The sequence below is a fragment of the Geotrypetes seraphini genome, chromosome 3 (genome assembly GCF_902459505.1).
Source record: "Geotrypetes seraphini chromosome 3, aGeoSer1.1, whole genome shotgun sequence".
Classification (NCBI taxonomy): Eukaryota; Metazoa; Chordata; class Amphibia; order Gymnophiona; family Dermophiidae; genus Geotrypetes; species Geotrypetes seraphini.
Window position 1 is genome coordinate 105,269,871 of NC_047086.1, and position 16,812 is coordinate 105,286,682.

The following is a 16,812-nucleotide window of genomic DNA, read 5'->3' on the forward strand; positions in this document are numbered from 1 at the left end:
TATTACTCCTATTCTGCATGAACTTCACCAGTTGCCAGTTACTTTGCACATTCAGCAACTTTTGATTTTGGGTTTTAAAGCCCTGAATACTGATGTACCTTTAAGTACTCCAAGGTTTATCAGCCAACAGGGGCTTTGAAATTTTGATGTCTCTTTTTTTCATCAAGTCCTTTTAGAAAATGACTAGTCATGTTTGTTTTGTTGCAGGGCAACTCTCTGGAATAATCTTCTTTTGGAATTGAGGCACATGGGGTGGGGATGTAACCTGCACTGAGCAGCAGGCACAACTATGTCACCTTAATGGGCAGTCTAGATGGGCCACACTAGAGAATGACACGGTGACAAAATTCATCACCATTCCCGTCCCCGCGGATAACCGCGGGAAATAATCCCATGTCATTTTCTAGTGTCTATTTCAACCTCAGTCCTTCTACACCAGCATTCTTCAAAGCAAGGCTTGTGGGTCAGTAGTTGTGGCCATTCATACTCTGATTCTTCCCTCTCTCCTTAAAGAATGACATGAAGATGGTTTCCCGCGGTTATCCGCGGGGACGGGAACGGTGATGAATTTTGTCACCGTGTCATTCTCTACGCCACACTAGTCTATCTGCCCTCATTTACTATGTTAAAACAATGTTGTTCTGTGCACAAAGGAAAACATTCTTACAGGCTTTCAGTCATTCTCTCTCTATTGAAGCAGAAACACAACAAGGTGCCCTGTAAACTAAGAAGTGAAATAGTACTACATAATGCTTATGCTGAGATTCAATTGTGCTATTCAAATATGTGGAGTAGTTTTACATAAGGGAAAACTACCAATTACAGATTCTCCTAGTACTTTGAGACCTGTATTCAGAAACTTTGTAGGGGATATGTTGATTTTGGTAGAGTGTGTGATATACGAGATAGATTCACGAGTGCTGAATATGCTGAAGGTTCCAGAAAAAGTTTGCCATACAAGTTGTAGGCAGTACTTTTTTTATTGTAATAACAAATGTATTTGTGACTAACTTCCAAAAGCCATCTTATTTAGATGGGTCAGCACAAATGCTGAAATATTTAGAGATTGGAGCCAGTTTAACTTTTCAATTCCATGAACCATTACTATTCAGCAGTACTGATCACGTACTAGTGATTTCTCCCATGCTATTATATTATATAAGAACATTTGTTTTTATAAGGCCTTTGTCTCTTTAGCTCTACTTTATATCAAATATATTTGATCAAAATTCATTTGTTCAGCAGACCCATTGATAATGGTGTGCTGTTCTTTACTTTAGAGCCAATGGTTCTCTGTTCAGCACTACTCATAGAAACAGAGAATGTGCATAAGAATATAATATAAGAACATAAGAGCTACCATACTGGAACAGACCAAAGATCCATCCTGTTTCCAATAATGGCTAATCCAGGTCACAATTACCCAGTAAGATCCAAGTAAGATTTTATACTGCTCATCCTAGAAAAAAGCAGTGAATTTTGCCAAGTCCGTCTTAATATTGGCTTATGCATTTTTCTTTTAGGAAAATATCCAAACCTTATTTAAACCCTACTAAGGAACTGCTTTTACCACGTTCTCTGACAACAAATTCCAGACTTTAATTACACGTTGAGTGAAGAAATATTTTCTCCGGTTTTAAATTTATTACTTAGTAGCTTCAATGCATGCCCCCTAGTCCTAGTATTTTTGGAAAGAGTAAACAAGTGATTCATCTCTACCTGTTCCACTCCACTCGGTATTTTATAGACCTCTATTATATTTCCCTGAGCTGTCGCTTCTCCATGCTGAAGAGCCATAACCGCTTTAGCCTTTCTACATAGGAAAGTTGTCTCATTCCCTTTGTCAATTAATAGCTCTTCTCTGTACCTTTTCTAATTCTGCTATATCTTTTTTGAGATGAAGGGACAAGAACTGCACACAGTATGAGATATATTTCCACCATGGAGCAATAGAAAGGCATTATAACCTTCTCATTTTTGTTTTCCATTCCTTTCCTAATATTTCCTAACATTCTCTTTGGGTTTTATTAGCCACCACTGCACACTGAGCAGAGGTTTTCAATGTATCATCATAAGAACATAAGAATAGCCATAGTGGGTCAGACCAATGATCCATCTAGCTCAGCATCCTGTTCTACAGTAGACAATCCAGGTCACAAGTACCTGGCAGAAACCTAAATGATAAAATCTAGATTCTTTTCCTGAGTGATGACTTCTAGTGTGGAACCTTGCATCCTGTAGCTATAGTTTGGGTTCCTACTTTGCACTTGCTCACATAAAACATCATCTGCCATTTGGATGTCATCTTCCAGTCTTGCAAAGTTCTCTTGCAATTTTTCACAATCCTCTTGCAATTTAACAACTATGAATAATTTTGTGACACCAGCAAATTTAATGGCTTTACTAGTTATTCCCATCTCTAGATCATTGATAAATATGCCCCAGCATAGATCCCTGGGAACTCCACTATCTACCCTTTGCTATTAAGAACACTGACCATTTAACCTTACTTTCTGTTTTCTCTCTTTTAACCAGCTCTTAATCCGCAACAGGACCTTACCTTCTATCTTGTGACTTTCTAATTTCCTCAGGAGTCTTTCATGAGGTACTTTGTCAAATGCCTTTTGAAAGTCCAAATGCACAATATTGACTGGTTTACCTTTATCCACATGTTTATTCACCCCTTCAAAGACAATTAGTAGATTGATGAGGCAAGATTTCCCTTGACGAAATTCATAATGGCTGTGTCTTATTAATCTATATTTATATATTTGCTCTGTAATTTTGTTCTTTATTATAGTCTCTACCATTTTGCACAGCACTGATGTCAGGCTCACTGGTCTATAATTTCCTGGATCACCTATGGAACCCTTTTTTAAACATGGAATTACATTGGCCACCCTCCAATCTGAAATACAGCATGGTACTACAAAAGATAAATTAAATATTACTAATAGCAGCTCTGTGAAAGCTCATTTTTCAGTTCCATCAGTACTCTAGGATGTATTCCATTTGATTCAAGCGATTTGCTACTCTTCAATTTGTCAAATTGTTCCAGTACATTTTCCACGTTTACAAAGATTTGTTTCAGTTTCTCTGACTCATCAGCACTGAATATCTTTTCTGGAACTGGCATCTCCCTCATATCTTCCTTGGTGAAGACCAAAGCAAAAAATTCATCAAATCTCTCTGCTATGGCCTTGTCTTCCCTGAGTGCCCCTTTTACCCCTCAGTCATCTAGCGGTCCAATTAATTCTTTTATCGGCTTCTTATTTCTAATATACCTAAAAAGGTTTTTACTATGTGTGTTTGCCTCCAATACAATCTTCTTTTCAAAGCCTTTCTTACTAAGCTGTGGTAGAGGTTTCTACCATGGCCCAGAGCGCTAGCTGCTCCGATGCTAATAGAATTCTATGCGTGTCAGAGCAGTGTTGGAACATTTAGCACCTTGGGCAATGGTAGAAACCTCTTCCGCAACTTAGTAAAAGAGGGTGTTTGTCTTCCTTATCAATGCTTTGCATTTCACTTCTGTTCCTTATGCTGTTTCCTTTTATTTTCAGTCAGATCCTTCTTCCATTTTCTGAAGGATTTTCTTTTAGCTCTAATAGCTTCCTTCATTTCACTTTTTAACCATGCTGGCTATCATTTATTCTTCATTCCTCCTTTTTAAATACATGGAATATATATGGTCTTGGCTTCCACAATGGTATTGTTGAATATCATCCACACCTGATATAAATTTTTGACTTCTGAAGCTGATCCTATGTTGTTTTCTTTTAATAATTCTCCTCATTTTATCATAGTCTTCGTTTTGAAAGTTAAATGTAAAAGTAGATGACTACAAAACCCATCTAGATTGCAGTTATTACAATAGTAAGCAAAAACAACAGACTATCTGATCTCTGTTTTTCTAAAATTTCTCTTGACTTCTTAAATTCTTACTATTTATTTCTCTTGACTTCTTAAATTCTTACTATTTAAAAAAATTATCTATCAACTTTTCACTTTCAAATACAAGCAAAAATTCTACTTGAAAATGGAATCAAGATCAAAAAATAATAAAAAAAGAATATACAGTGGAAAAACTCCACCCAGAAAATTAATCATTTATTTAGTCCACAATTTAGGAGGCCAGAGAGAGAAAACTAATCAATAGGAACATATATTAAAATGAGACAGCTTAAGAGGTGATAAACCAGCAGCCAGTTCGCGTTAATCTGTGGGAGGACCTACTGGTCCTATTGTTACTCCAATCTCTTCTGTTGCAAATCCAGCAATTGTTTTGGTTTTTGTTTTTTAAATAATTTTTCCCATTATACGTCACATAACACTTTGCCGGGAACTTCAGAATAAAAGTAGCTTCCAAAACCAGAACATGAGAACGATAAACCAAGAAATCTGTTCTTCTTCTTTGTGAAGCTTGAGATATATCAGGAAATACCCAAATAGATGAATCAAAAAATTACTCATTCATATGTCTGCAGAACCAAGGGCTCCTTTTACTAAGGTGCGCTAGGGTTTTAGCGCATGCACAAGATTAACTTGCACAAGATTAGCGCATGCACAAAATTACTACCTGCTTAAAAGGAGGAGGTAGGAGCTAACGCGCGCGCTATAACTGCTAGCGCGCCTTTGTAAAAGGAGCCCTAAGTTTCTATCATTTTAATTCTACTCAACTTTTTTTATTGTAATTTTTTTAACTATTGTAAACCGGATAGAACTTTATGGCCTTACGGTATAAAAACTGATTATTATTATATTCCAAGGCAAATGTGACGATGAGATGTCCTGTCTACAACTACTTTCAGTGAATTTTTCAAAAAATTGGTACAATTCATCTCTCCATTCATGATTCCTATATTATCAGTAGGAGTAGAGCTTTCTGGTTTATTCCTGATAAGATATTGAGCTCTCAATATTGGTGATAAATCCTCAGGAGGTATCAGTAAGATCTCATGTAAATATTTATGTACCATCTCAACTGCTGATAAAATAGGCGATCTAGGAAAGTTAAAAAATCTTAGATTATTCTTCCTTTGATAATTTTCCATATATTCCAACTTTTTTGGGGGGGAAAAGATCTCTCTTTAATAATATTCACTTCCAATTCCTTGACTTATTTGAGTTGCTCTTCATGCTTTTTAATACACTCTCCATGCTCCCTAAAGGTCCCCTTATGGGTATTCACCATGGAATTGATATTACCACAATCAGTCCTTAATAGAGAAACAGTTTTTTTTTTTTAGAGTAGAGTCCATAGGTTCAATAGCCTTTCACAGAGCTTCCATATTAATTTATGCAGGTTTATAACCATATCTCCAAACTGAAAGGTCTCATTCCCAATTACAGTTTTTATAGGTTCCATACAGGTTACCATTGTTAAGGGTTCTGCTGGGTAATTCTCTTCCCGAGGTTCCTTAGCAGTTCCTCCAAGTTGAGCTTGCTAATTCACCTTGCAAAAGCAGCACACTAAAGCCATCCCTGATGGGTTCGCAGTTCTGGGTTGGAGTGGTGCTTGCCTGAATTCCGAGCTCAATAAAACCCGACTTCCGCTAAGGTCCGCCGTACCATCTGCCGTCCCTCCTGTAGCCGGCTGCACCTCTCTTGCTTGGTCGTGTCAAAACTCCTGGGATGGTGGTCTGAATCAGGCGCTGGGGCGTCGCAGATGCTGGAGGACCAGTCCACAGAGCTCCCTTTCATTTCTCCATGAGGAAAATCAAAAAGCCCATAAAAAAGGAGGTAAAAGCACCGCGATTTCACTGAGCCAGGAGAGTAACCCTTAAATGTCTGTCTCTGATGCTATCTTGGCCTGATCTCTTAGGGCTCCTTTTACTAAGGTGCACTAGTGTTTTTAGTGCACGCAGGATTTTAGTGCGTACTAAACCTGCGCTAAGCTTCTAGAACTAACGCCAGCTCAATGCTGGCGTTAAGGTCTAGCGCACGCGGCAATTCAGTGCGCGCTATTCTGCGCATTAAAGCCCTAACACACCTTTGTAAAAGGAGCCCTTACTGTTTTTGCTAACAAACAAATTCACTGGGAGTCTGTTTCTCACCTCTGCCATTCTTTATGTGTAGACTATATCCTCCTGTTACTCCAAAGTCATACCATGACTCAAAAAATTCCAGAAATTAACAGAAAAATAGCTCCTTCTTGTATATTATTTATAACACACTATATTTATTTATTTTAAAATTTTCTATACCGTTTAGCACATAATTTACATACATAAAATTATAAAAAAACATAATAAGACAAATGCCTCCATTTAGGTGAGATCCTATTCTATAACAGCATCTGGGCACATGGATTTGATAATAAAATATTGGCATGACCCAGCATTGGTGCGCCTAGATGTATGCACCCACAGTTACACTAGCCATTGATCCTGGCATAACTGCAGTACTGTAAATATGGCAAGGGCACATATAACTTACAGTATTCTGTAAATTACACAAGGAAGGAGCAGCCTTCCACGTGCTCCACCTACATGCTCCACCCATGCAAGCAACTCTTTTGCATTTATAAACTATGCTACTTATGCATACCCTTACAAAATAGCAATTGGTTGTTTTGCTGCAACTTACACACATATATATGTATCTACTCATGAAACACCAGTACTCCTTATATTTATGCACAAGTGGCACATAAATATAGGCACTAAGTTATAGAATTGCCCTCACAAGATCAATTTTACACAGAACATTGAGATGGAAATTGAGACGTTCATGCATAATTCTCCTGTATTTTTTACAAAGACTCTGCCACATGCAAAGCCTCTTACAAAATATATTTACGGATGTACAGGAACTCATGTGGCATGTGTGCATGGGCAGTGATTCTACAAAGCTCCATGTAGTGAAAAAAGAGCGTTCTGCTCTTATCCAACCATATGGGATCAGCTCTGTAAAACCACTGCTCCTGACAACATTGATCCCCCTCGCTGCTGACCTCTCATTGACATCGGTCCTTTCACCAACAAACCTAACCTTAAGAACTCCATCAATTGCTCCCCTGGGATATCGCTCCTCAATTCCGGTCTTGGCTTTTACTGGAGTCCCTCGTTGTCTAGTGGGAAGAGTGATTCCCAGTGGCTCCTGCACATTGCAGCACCAGATTCAAAATGGTACCCTTGATCCCCTAGTGATAACCTCACAGTACCAACACAAGAGGTCAAACTGCCTAATAAGGGCATTTGCAGCTTGATCCCTAGCCATCCAAAGTTCCAACATGTTTAAAAAATTTAATTTAAATGAACGTGTGAAATGAAAGTTTTAAAAATATGCAAATTGGGAAAAAACATCCACATGAATAAAAAATGGCCAAAAACATACCTGGAGTTCTGACGTTCGTTTCATTAGTTCTAGTATAATGTAACAACCAATAGAATGACCAATTAGTACAAGCTTCATATCTTTTGGAACATTATTTTTAAGGAAAAATAGCTTATGTTCTATTTGTCCATTAAGGCCAAAGATGTCTTCTATTTCTTTCGAATCTGTGTCTGAAAGAAAATAATGCATTCAGTTTCAAAGCCAATTCAATGGAACCATCTTCTACACTCTTTCCAAAAAATTCCTTTTACAAAGGTGCGTTAGGGCCTTAACGCACGGAATAGTGTGCACTAAAATGCCACGTGCGCTAGCCACTACCACCTCCTTTTAAGCAGGCGGTAATTTTTCAGCTAGCGGGCGCTAATCTTGTGTGCGCACTAAAAACGCTAGCACACTTTAATAAAAGGAGCCCTATATAGGCAGAGAAGATCTTCTTGTGAAACACAAACAAATGCTCAAGTATAACAAAAACTTAACATGAAAAGCTTGACTGAAAATAATAGTTTATCATATACAAAACCTAATACAAATTAATAGATAAAATTAAAGGCAACCAGACTACTTGATTAAATGACATACTCCTGAAATTTATTTTTCAAGTGGTGTTAGCACATGCAATAGAATAGCAGCTGCTTCTTTTTGGCTTGTGGCACTATGTGTGGCCTTTTCTCCCTCATCTTTCACTCTCCTTATAATAGATATATAGAGGGGCATAATCAAAACAAATGTCTAAGTCGAATTTGGTGGTATGATGCTAGATGCCTAAAGTCAGCAGTAGGAAAATGTCCATTCTCGAAAAATGTCTAAAATATTTTTTTTCTGAAAATCATCTATCTGGACATCTAGGCCATTGATCATCCAGACCGCCAGTACGTCTATCCTTATATCACATTTTCGACCAAAAATTTGTCTAAGTTCCAAATGCCCAGACCAAGACCATTTGGACATGGGAGGGGTCAGCACTGTGATGGACTAACCACCCAGACATGGCAAGAGCAGTGGAGAACCTTACAAGGCACTGCTGTGAACATCACAAAAACATCTCACCAGAACTCCCTTATAGGATTTGGTGAGCCTCCCCCCCAAAAAAAAACGCACTATACCCACTTGTCTACAACCCCAATAGCCCTTATAGCTACAGGTGTATGGCTGTATGGCTGTACAGTAGGGTTTGGGTTTTTTTTGGTTGAGTTCACATTTTTCACCATGAATACAGTGGCTAGAATGGCTTAAGGGCCAGGGTCCTCCTCTCTATGGTTCACTAGCCCACTCCCTAGGCTATTTAAGAGACCTATGTGCAGTTCTACTAAGCTTTCCTATACTAGGTGCTGATGTTCTGGAGACAGGTATGTACATTTTTATTCCGATCTTTGTGTGAGTGTGAGGGGGTCACGGAACACTTGAAGAGTGTGTGTCTTAATTTTGTCTCTGCAGTGGTTATCTGGTCACTTTGGATACCTTTTTTGGCACTTATACCTGTTTTTACATTGTCTAACTCATCCTGCAGGATGATTAAGTCTAGGTCGGCCCACATCCCGCTCTAACCATTCCTCCAGATATGCCCCTTTTAGCTCTGGGTGCACAGCTGAATTTAGAGGCCTAAAAAGTCCCTGGATACGTCCAAAACTAGGTTTGATTATCAGCACTTGGATGACATGTCTTTTAGGTCGTCCAAGTGCCAACTTGGGCAGGTTTTTAGATATGTTTACGTAATGATTATGAGCACCATGGTCATCTTCTCCAAAGAAAACCTCAGCAGCGCTTATTCCCTAGTAGGGTCTGCCATATTCTCTCTCTACGGGCCTGGGCAAATCATCTCTGCCTCCATCAGGCAAAGAATTCACAGCTACACTCCCCCTGCTACAGCATTACTATCTGAGTCAGAGAACTAATCTACAACAACAATTTTTTGAGCACAAATAAAAAAATTGTAGGTGCTTTATAATAAATCATTGTGTATTATTTACAGCGAGCCAATATGCAAAATCACTTATGTTGTTCATAGTAACTGCCAACAACATGGGGAGGGGGGTAGTTACTAAGTTGTGGTAAAATGTCTCATTTTATTGCAGCTTAGTTTACTATGGGAGTCACTAACTTGCATTAACACAGTGCCACAAGTTAATATCTCCTGAGCAGATTGGGATTGCTGCTCTTGCCACGAACATTAAAGAGGAATGAGCAGGGCTGGATTAAAGGATAGGCCAGGTAGGCACGTGCCTCGGGCCCGAAAACATCAAGGGGCCCACCAGTGTTAGGGGAAGGCAAAGAGGGTAGCTGTCCGGGCATCTCTTCCCCTTCGTTCACCTTTGTAGCAACCAGAGGGGCCACTAGTTGCATGCACGTGGCTGCCACAAAGCTTCTCCTCTGACGTGATCTTGTAGAAACTGGAAGTTGCATAAGAGGAAAAGCTTTTCTCGAGTGACTGGAAATGTTTGCAAAAGATGGCATAAAAATACAGCACGGGCAGCAGTGCAGTAGCTTCTCTTCCAGTGCAGCCTGTACTCCACGGCGGGATAGTTCCTGTTCGGGATCTCATTCGAAGATAGGAGGGACAGGTTTGTTGGAGTGTGGTCCGGGACTTTAGTTTTCGTGGTGGCAATGGCCCCGGGGGGGGCGGGGAAGAGGGCTGGTTGGGGTTTAGTCCGGTGGCCGTTCACTTCCGGTCGCTAGCAATTATATTGGTCTCCGTAGCACCAGGTGGACAGAGCTTAGCCGATGCTGGGAGGAGAGAGGTGGAGTGGGCCAGGGATATTTGAGATCTAGTTCCGACCTTCGCCCCGTGCTCCTCACTAATACCCCACTACTTATGACAACAGCTTCCCCATCAGGGCCACGCTAAGAGAGAGAACTTCGCTTTTAGAAAGCATCTGCGAAGGTGAGCGGAAAGGAGGGAGATGGCCCAATAGCAGGAAGAGGTGCTTTAGGTTTAGGAGGACAGAGGCTGAATGGAAATGTGGGGGGAGGTGAGAGAGGGGCAGACGCTGAATGGAAGTGTGAGGGGGAGATGAAAGAGGAGCACAGATACTGAATGGAAGTGTGGGAGGGAGGTGAGAGAGGGGCACAGATGCTGAATGGAAGTATGGGGGAGGTGAGAGAGGGGCACAGATGCTGAATGGAAGTGGGGGGGGAAGACATTGAATGCAATGGGGGATGAGAGAGGGGAACAGACACTGGAAGGAAGTGAGGACAAGAAAGAAAAAAGGCACAAACTGGATTGGGGGAAAAGGATAGAGTTAGATACTGGAAGGGGTGAGGGAAAGAGGTGGCAAGCTATAGGTAGACACAGTGAAAGAGGGAAAAGAGGACTGAATAGTAAGAAAGAATTTAGACAGAGGCAGAAAATAAATTGAGAAGGAAGAGCAGGGAAGAAAAGGAGGAAGGGAGAAGAGAGAAGAGAGAAAGAAGACCATATCTGAGGGGAAGAAAGGAGGAGACAGATGCTAAAATCTGCTGGGAGGGATGGACAGAAGGGAAGAACACAGATGCCACACTATTGGGGAAGCGGAGAGAAGTAGATGGATACCAGACCGATGGGAGGTGGGGGGAAGTGAGAGATGGGAGAAGCAGACAGTTTCTGGAAGAGGCATAGAAAGAGAGCGGATGCCATATGGAAGAGGCAGGAAAAGGGCAGACAGTGGATGGAAGGAATATAATGATGAGAAGATGAAAGTAGAAACCAGACAACAAAGGTAGAAAAAAAATTATATTTGTTTTATTTATTTATTTTTGCTTTAGGATAAAGTATTATTGTAGCTGTGTTGATTGTTTATTAATAGAAAATGGAAATAAGGTGATCCTTTTTATTGGACTAATTTTAATACATTTACTAATTCAGAGACCAAAATTCCCTTCCTTAGGTCAGGACAGGGATACTGTAACAGCAGTATAGTTTACAGACCTGAAGAAAGAGGTTTTAACCTCTGAAAGCTAATTCAGAAATGTATTAGTCTAATAAAATGGCGGGCCATCTTCCCGCCATGCCCCATGCCTCCTACCCGATGCAAAATATAAATTGGTGGGCTTCCCAAAGCCCTGCCAGCTGAAGATCTCTTCCTCTAGGAAGGAGAGATTTGTTCTGAGATGTTTGGAGGCTGCATAGAAGAAAAACTGTATACTAGCACTAGTATGCTAATCTTTATTTTGAATTTTAAAATAAAAGAAAAGAGAAATCAAGTGGAAATAAAGAAGTAAAAAAGAAGGGTAAATAAATGGGGGTAGGGTGGGGGGACATGGGGCAGGGGCCCAGTGGACTTGTGTGCCTAGGGGCCCTCGACAAATTAATCATGCCCTGGGAATGAGGGAAGGGAAAGATCGGTAAGGGAGCAGAGAGGAGGACGGGTGCCAGCGCCCCCACCAAGATGGTGCCACTGATTTGACTTTCTCCTACTGCTCCTTTTTGTGGTTTCTTTGTGTGCATATGGTATGGCATTGTTTCCTTCCTTTTATTTGGATTCAATTCTCTGTTGCATATGTAGTAGTTCTCATATTTCTAATCTTTGCCTTATTATATGTCTGTTCTCTTCATCCTACCTGAATATTCTTTGCTTATGCTCACCAGTGCAATTGTTGCTCATTTGTATTTCACTTCATTTGTATGTAACAAAATAATCCTTACTTGTTTTTCAACTGATTTAAGATAAACCAAAAATTGGTACCTTTTAAATTTGTCCTCTGTTCATATCTTTAGTGAAATAAAATTAAGGTCTCATGTCAGAATGAATTCTGCTCCTTACAAACTGCTCCCTCTAGTGACATAATGATTTTCTGCAATGCATTTGATACAAATTTATTTAATTCATAATCCCCCTCCTTTACAAAGCCACTCTAGCCTTTTTAGCGCCATAACAGCTTGGATGCTCATAGGAATTCTATGTGCATTGGAGCTGTTACTGTGGCGGCCGGCACTAAAAACACTAGCTTGGCTTTGAAAAGGAGGGGGAGTGTGAATTTGTCCTACTAATTTCTATGCAATTATTATTTGATTTAAACATCACATTGCAGATAAACATAACCAACCCCTCTATCATGGAGCTTACAATTTAGTCTAGATTCTAATACAATATAATTTTTAAAAGGAGGACTGTTGCAATCGGATCAAGATTTTCCTCTTATGATTACAATTCAAAGGTACTAAGAAAGATAATAATTGAAGATATATCTATACCAAAAAATGAGCAAAACAGAACATCAAATCACATGATTTAGTATCAAAAAGACAAATGAGGAAAAGGACCTCAAACCCTCAGTCTTTTAATCACATCCAAAAGTCTTTAATGGGGTAATGAATACTATCATTGGTCCAAAAAATATCAATTTTCTTTTATTTAATAAACATATTCAATAGTGGATAAAAAAAACTGCATATCAAATTCAAATAATTATGAAAAATGAAATGCTTAACTCCCAACAGAGGCCCGGATGCACTAAACCAGGGGTGTCAAAGTCCCTCTTCAATGGCCGCAATCAAATCGGGTTTTCAGGATTTCCCCAATGAATATGCATGAGATCTATTACCATACCATGAAAGCAGTGCATGCAAATAGATGTCATGCATATTCAATGAGGAAATCCTGAAAACCCGACTGGATTGCGGCCCTCAAGGAGGGACTTTGACATCCCTACACTAAACTCATTAAGCGTCTAACGATTATCGCTAAAACTCGTTTTAACTGCTTTAGGGACAACTTAATTTGCCAACCGATATATACAATGGTTTATTGTATGTTTTTCCATGTATACATTCTCTGACTCTGCCATGGAAATGACCTCATTAGTATTAAAACAAGGTCATCAATATTAAAATGAGCCCTCCGATCAATACCCTAACATTGCTAAGGCATGCACTAAATTTTGCGACGGCTACTAAAGGCCCAAAATTACCAACAAGTCTGCCATATTTTTTTTTGGGATGGGGACAGATATTGTGAATGAGTTACACATGCACAATATCTGTCCCCATAAAAAAAATAAAAAAAGAAAAGTTGTGCCCATCCTCCCCACCCCAATGATGACCCCCGAACAATAAAAAAAGAGGCAGAAGGAATTCCCACTCCCTCCTGCCTGGGCCCCTCCACATTTCTGATCCCCCCCCCCCCCCCCCGATAATGGCACCACCCAAACCCCCCCCACTCCCAATCCACCTCAATGAAGATTGCACCCTCCATACACTCTACACTGCCGACCCTCTCCTGCACACAGGTCACGGTCCTGGACACCCCCTCCCCAGCGAAGATCCTTAACAGAAATGATGCCCACCCCGTCCTGCCTATGCCACTCAGCTCCCCCACATCCCGCCCCAACCCCATACCTTATATGGAAAAAGAGAGCAAGAGGAATGCCTAGTCCCTCCTTCTGGCAGGCTCGCCTCTCCAAAATGGCAGGCCTTCCCCTTCCCGGTGCAGCCCGGCACCTGTGCCAATCAAGGCTTTAGGCCTCTTCCCAGTGCATCCTGGGATACACCGAGAGAAGCCTATGGCCCTGACTGGCTAAGGTGTCTAAGGCACACATTATAATATAGGGGTAAAATAGCCTGAGGAGTCCATCCAGGTTGATTTTAAGCACACTCGAGGTGATTTGAGTCAGAAAGAGGCTTTAATCAAAATTTTAAAAATCTAAGATAGCTACCATGGCAGTGTTTTGGTGCAAAAAACTGGCTCAGGAGAGCACTATTAAAACCTAAAAAATTTGGAAAGGGGTTTTTGAAGATGAGGGGACCTAAATTCTGGCCCCAGAAAACCTCTGGATTTCTCCTAAAGGCTGCAATAGCCAATAAATACTAGTAACATAGTCCCCAGAAATATTTTCCAGCCGGGTGGCATAAAAAAGTAGCTGGGTTGTGCAGGATGGGATGGGGATATTTGGTAGTGAAGAAAATTAAATGTGTACTATTTTTATTAGTTAATTATTATTAATTATTTTCCAATGCTCAATATGACTTCCTTTTTTAAGGTTTGACACTTGTGCCAGAATATTTTTATTAAATTTAAGAAGTATCCAATTCTAGAAGTGAATAATTAGATATTTACCCTCTTTCAAATGGTATAGGGCAGGGGTCTCCAAAGTCCCTCCTTTGTTTCTTTGTATCTGTGTCTGTAGTTTTGTTTTCCCTTGGTTTGTTCGTTCTTTCTTTCTTTCTTGAAAGCAGTATATGCACATAGATCTCATGCATATTCATTGGGGAAATCCTGAAAACCTGACTGGATTCGGCCCTCGAGGGAGGGACTTTGGAGACCCCTGGTATAGGGGTTTAAAAAAGGGAAATCTGTTAATGAAGTCATTAGGTTCAATCTAGCCATTTATTTCTGCATTAATTTAAATAACAATCAAAAAAAGATAACTATAGCTCATCCAGTCATGCAAGAAACAGCTCTTCAACATCTCTAATAATGTTTTGATCACTAGATAACTTTCTGAGGTCTCACTGAGGATATGAAATAGATGTGATCCTCACTTCCAGACCTTTTCCACATAATTTATGGAGAGGTGTTACTGAGCCTTGAAGGAGACCTGTGTGATTGTACTACAGCAAAATAAAAAAGTAGCAGATAAGATCATAGAGATAGGGCAAAACAGTTTAGGTAAAGATGAAGGTAATAATTAGCAATGTATTAAAAATATTTTATTTTTATTTGCTTATAATGTAACTTGAAAGCTGCTTGATATCAATATAACTTTAATTTAATTCTTTATACTGTGTGTGTGTGTGGGGGGGGGGGTGAGGATAAAGCAATGTTACTTACCGTAACAGTTGTTATCCAGGGACAGCAGGCAGCTATTCTCACTAGTGGGTGATGTCATCAGACAGAGCCCCGGTACGGACGTCTCACAAGCACGTGTTGCTTGTAGAAACTTAAAGTTTCTAGATGCCCGCACCGCGCATGCGCCGGTGCCTTCCTACCCGGAGATCCGGGCGTGTCTCCTCAGTTCAGGTAGCTAGCCTGAGAAGCCAACCCAGGGGAGGTGGGTGGGACGTGAGAATAGCTGCCTGCTGTCCCTGGATAACAACTGTTACGGTAAGTAACATTGCTTTATCCCAGGACAAGCAGGCAGGTATTCTCACTAGTGGGTGACCTCCAAGCTAACCTCGGTGGGATGGAGGGGGAGTTGGCGACTTAAGAGAATAAATTTTTCAATACTGTTTGGCCAAACTGTCCATCCCGTCTGGAGAGGGTATCCAGACAATAATGTGAGGTGAATGTGTGAACCGAGGACCAGGTGGCAGCCTTGCAAATTTCCTCGATTGGTGTTGATCTGAGGAATGCTACTGAGGCTGCCATTGCTCTGACCTTATGGGCTGTGACCTTACAAGGGAGTGATAATCCAGCCTGGGCATAGCAGAAAGAGATACAAGCCGCCATCCAATTGGAGATGGTGCGCTTCGATACGGGTCTTCCCAACTTGTTAGGATCGAAGGAGACAAAAAGTTGAGGAGTGGTTCTATGTGGCTTGGTGCGATCCAGGTAGAAAGCCAAGGCACGTTTACAGTCTAGAGTGTGAAGGGCCGATTCTCCGTGGTGAGAATGAGGCTTAGGGAAGAATACTGGAAGTACAATGGATTGGTTGAGATGAAATTCGGAGACCACCTTAGGCAGGAATTTCGGGTGAGTGCGGAGGACCACCTTGTCATGGTGGAATACTGTGAATGGTGGGTCCGCCATCAATGCCTGTAGTTCGCTGACTCTGCGAGCGGACGTAAGGGCTACAAGGAAAAGCACTTTCCAGGTGAGATACTTCAGAGGGGCCCTGTTGAGTGGTTCAAACGGGGGCTTCATGAGATGGGAAAGGACTACATTGAGGTCCCAAACTACTGGAGGTGGTTTGAGAGGCGGGTTAACATGGAAGAGTCCTTTCATAAATCTGGCGACCACCGGATGGGCCGAGAGGGGTTTCCCTTGTAGGGGCTGGTGGAACGCCGCGATAGCGCTCAGGTGTACTCGTATGGATGTGGACTTGAGCCCAGATTGAGATAGGTGTAGGAGATAGTCCAGCACGGAGGATAAGGAAGCTCGCTGGGGTTCCTTTGACTTGGAAACACACCATGAGGAGAATCTGGTCCATTTCTGGGAGTAGCATTGCCGAGTGGCGGGCTTCCTGGAAGCTTCCAAGACCTCCCTCACTTCTTGTGAGAATTGGTGAGGGGTTACGTTGAGAGGAACCAAGCTGTCAGGTGGAGAGACTGCAGGTTGGGATGAAGTAGTGATCCTTGATGTTGAGTAAGTAGTGAAGGAAACACTGGAAGTGGTACTGGTTCCCTGCTGCTGAGTTGAAGTAGGAGGGAGAACCAAGGTTGTCTGGTCCACCGAGGAGCTATTAGAATCATGGTGGCCCGTTCGAGTTTCAGCTTGACCAGAGTCTTCTGGATCAGCGGGAATGGTGGGAACGCATATAGAAATCGTTTCCCCCAGTTCAGTAGAAAAGCATCTGCCTCGAGGCGATGAGGAGTGTAGATCCTGGAGCAAAACTGAGGCAGTTTGG

At 41.1% G+C, this 16,812-nt stretch overlaps 2 protein-coding genes across 7 annotated transcripts in view; one reads left to right on the forward strand and one right to left on the reverse strand.

Moving 5' to 3' along the window:
- GDF7 (growth differentiation factor 7) overlaps positions 1-16,812 on the forward strand; it is a 201,138-nt gene that overhangs the window by 157,630 nt on the left and 26,696 nt on the right. The gene's annotated exons all lie outside the window — the stretch shown is intronic.
- The window catches only part of LDAH (lipid droplet associated hydrolase), a 154,095-nt gene that overhangs the window by 78,455 nt on the left and 58,828 nt on the right, over positions 1-16,812 (reverse strand). For all 6 annotated transcript variants that reach the window (XM_033936414.1, XM_033936416.1, XM_033936412.1 and 3 more), the window contains one exon: positions 7,336-7,505. In XM_033936414.1, the coding sequence (XP_033792305.1) occupies positions 7,336-7,505 (170 nt within the window). The remainder of the gene's footprint in view (positions 1-7,335; positions 7,506-16,812) is intronic.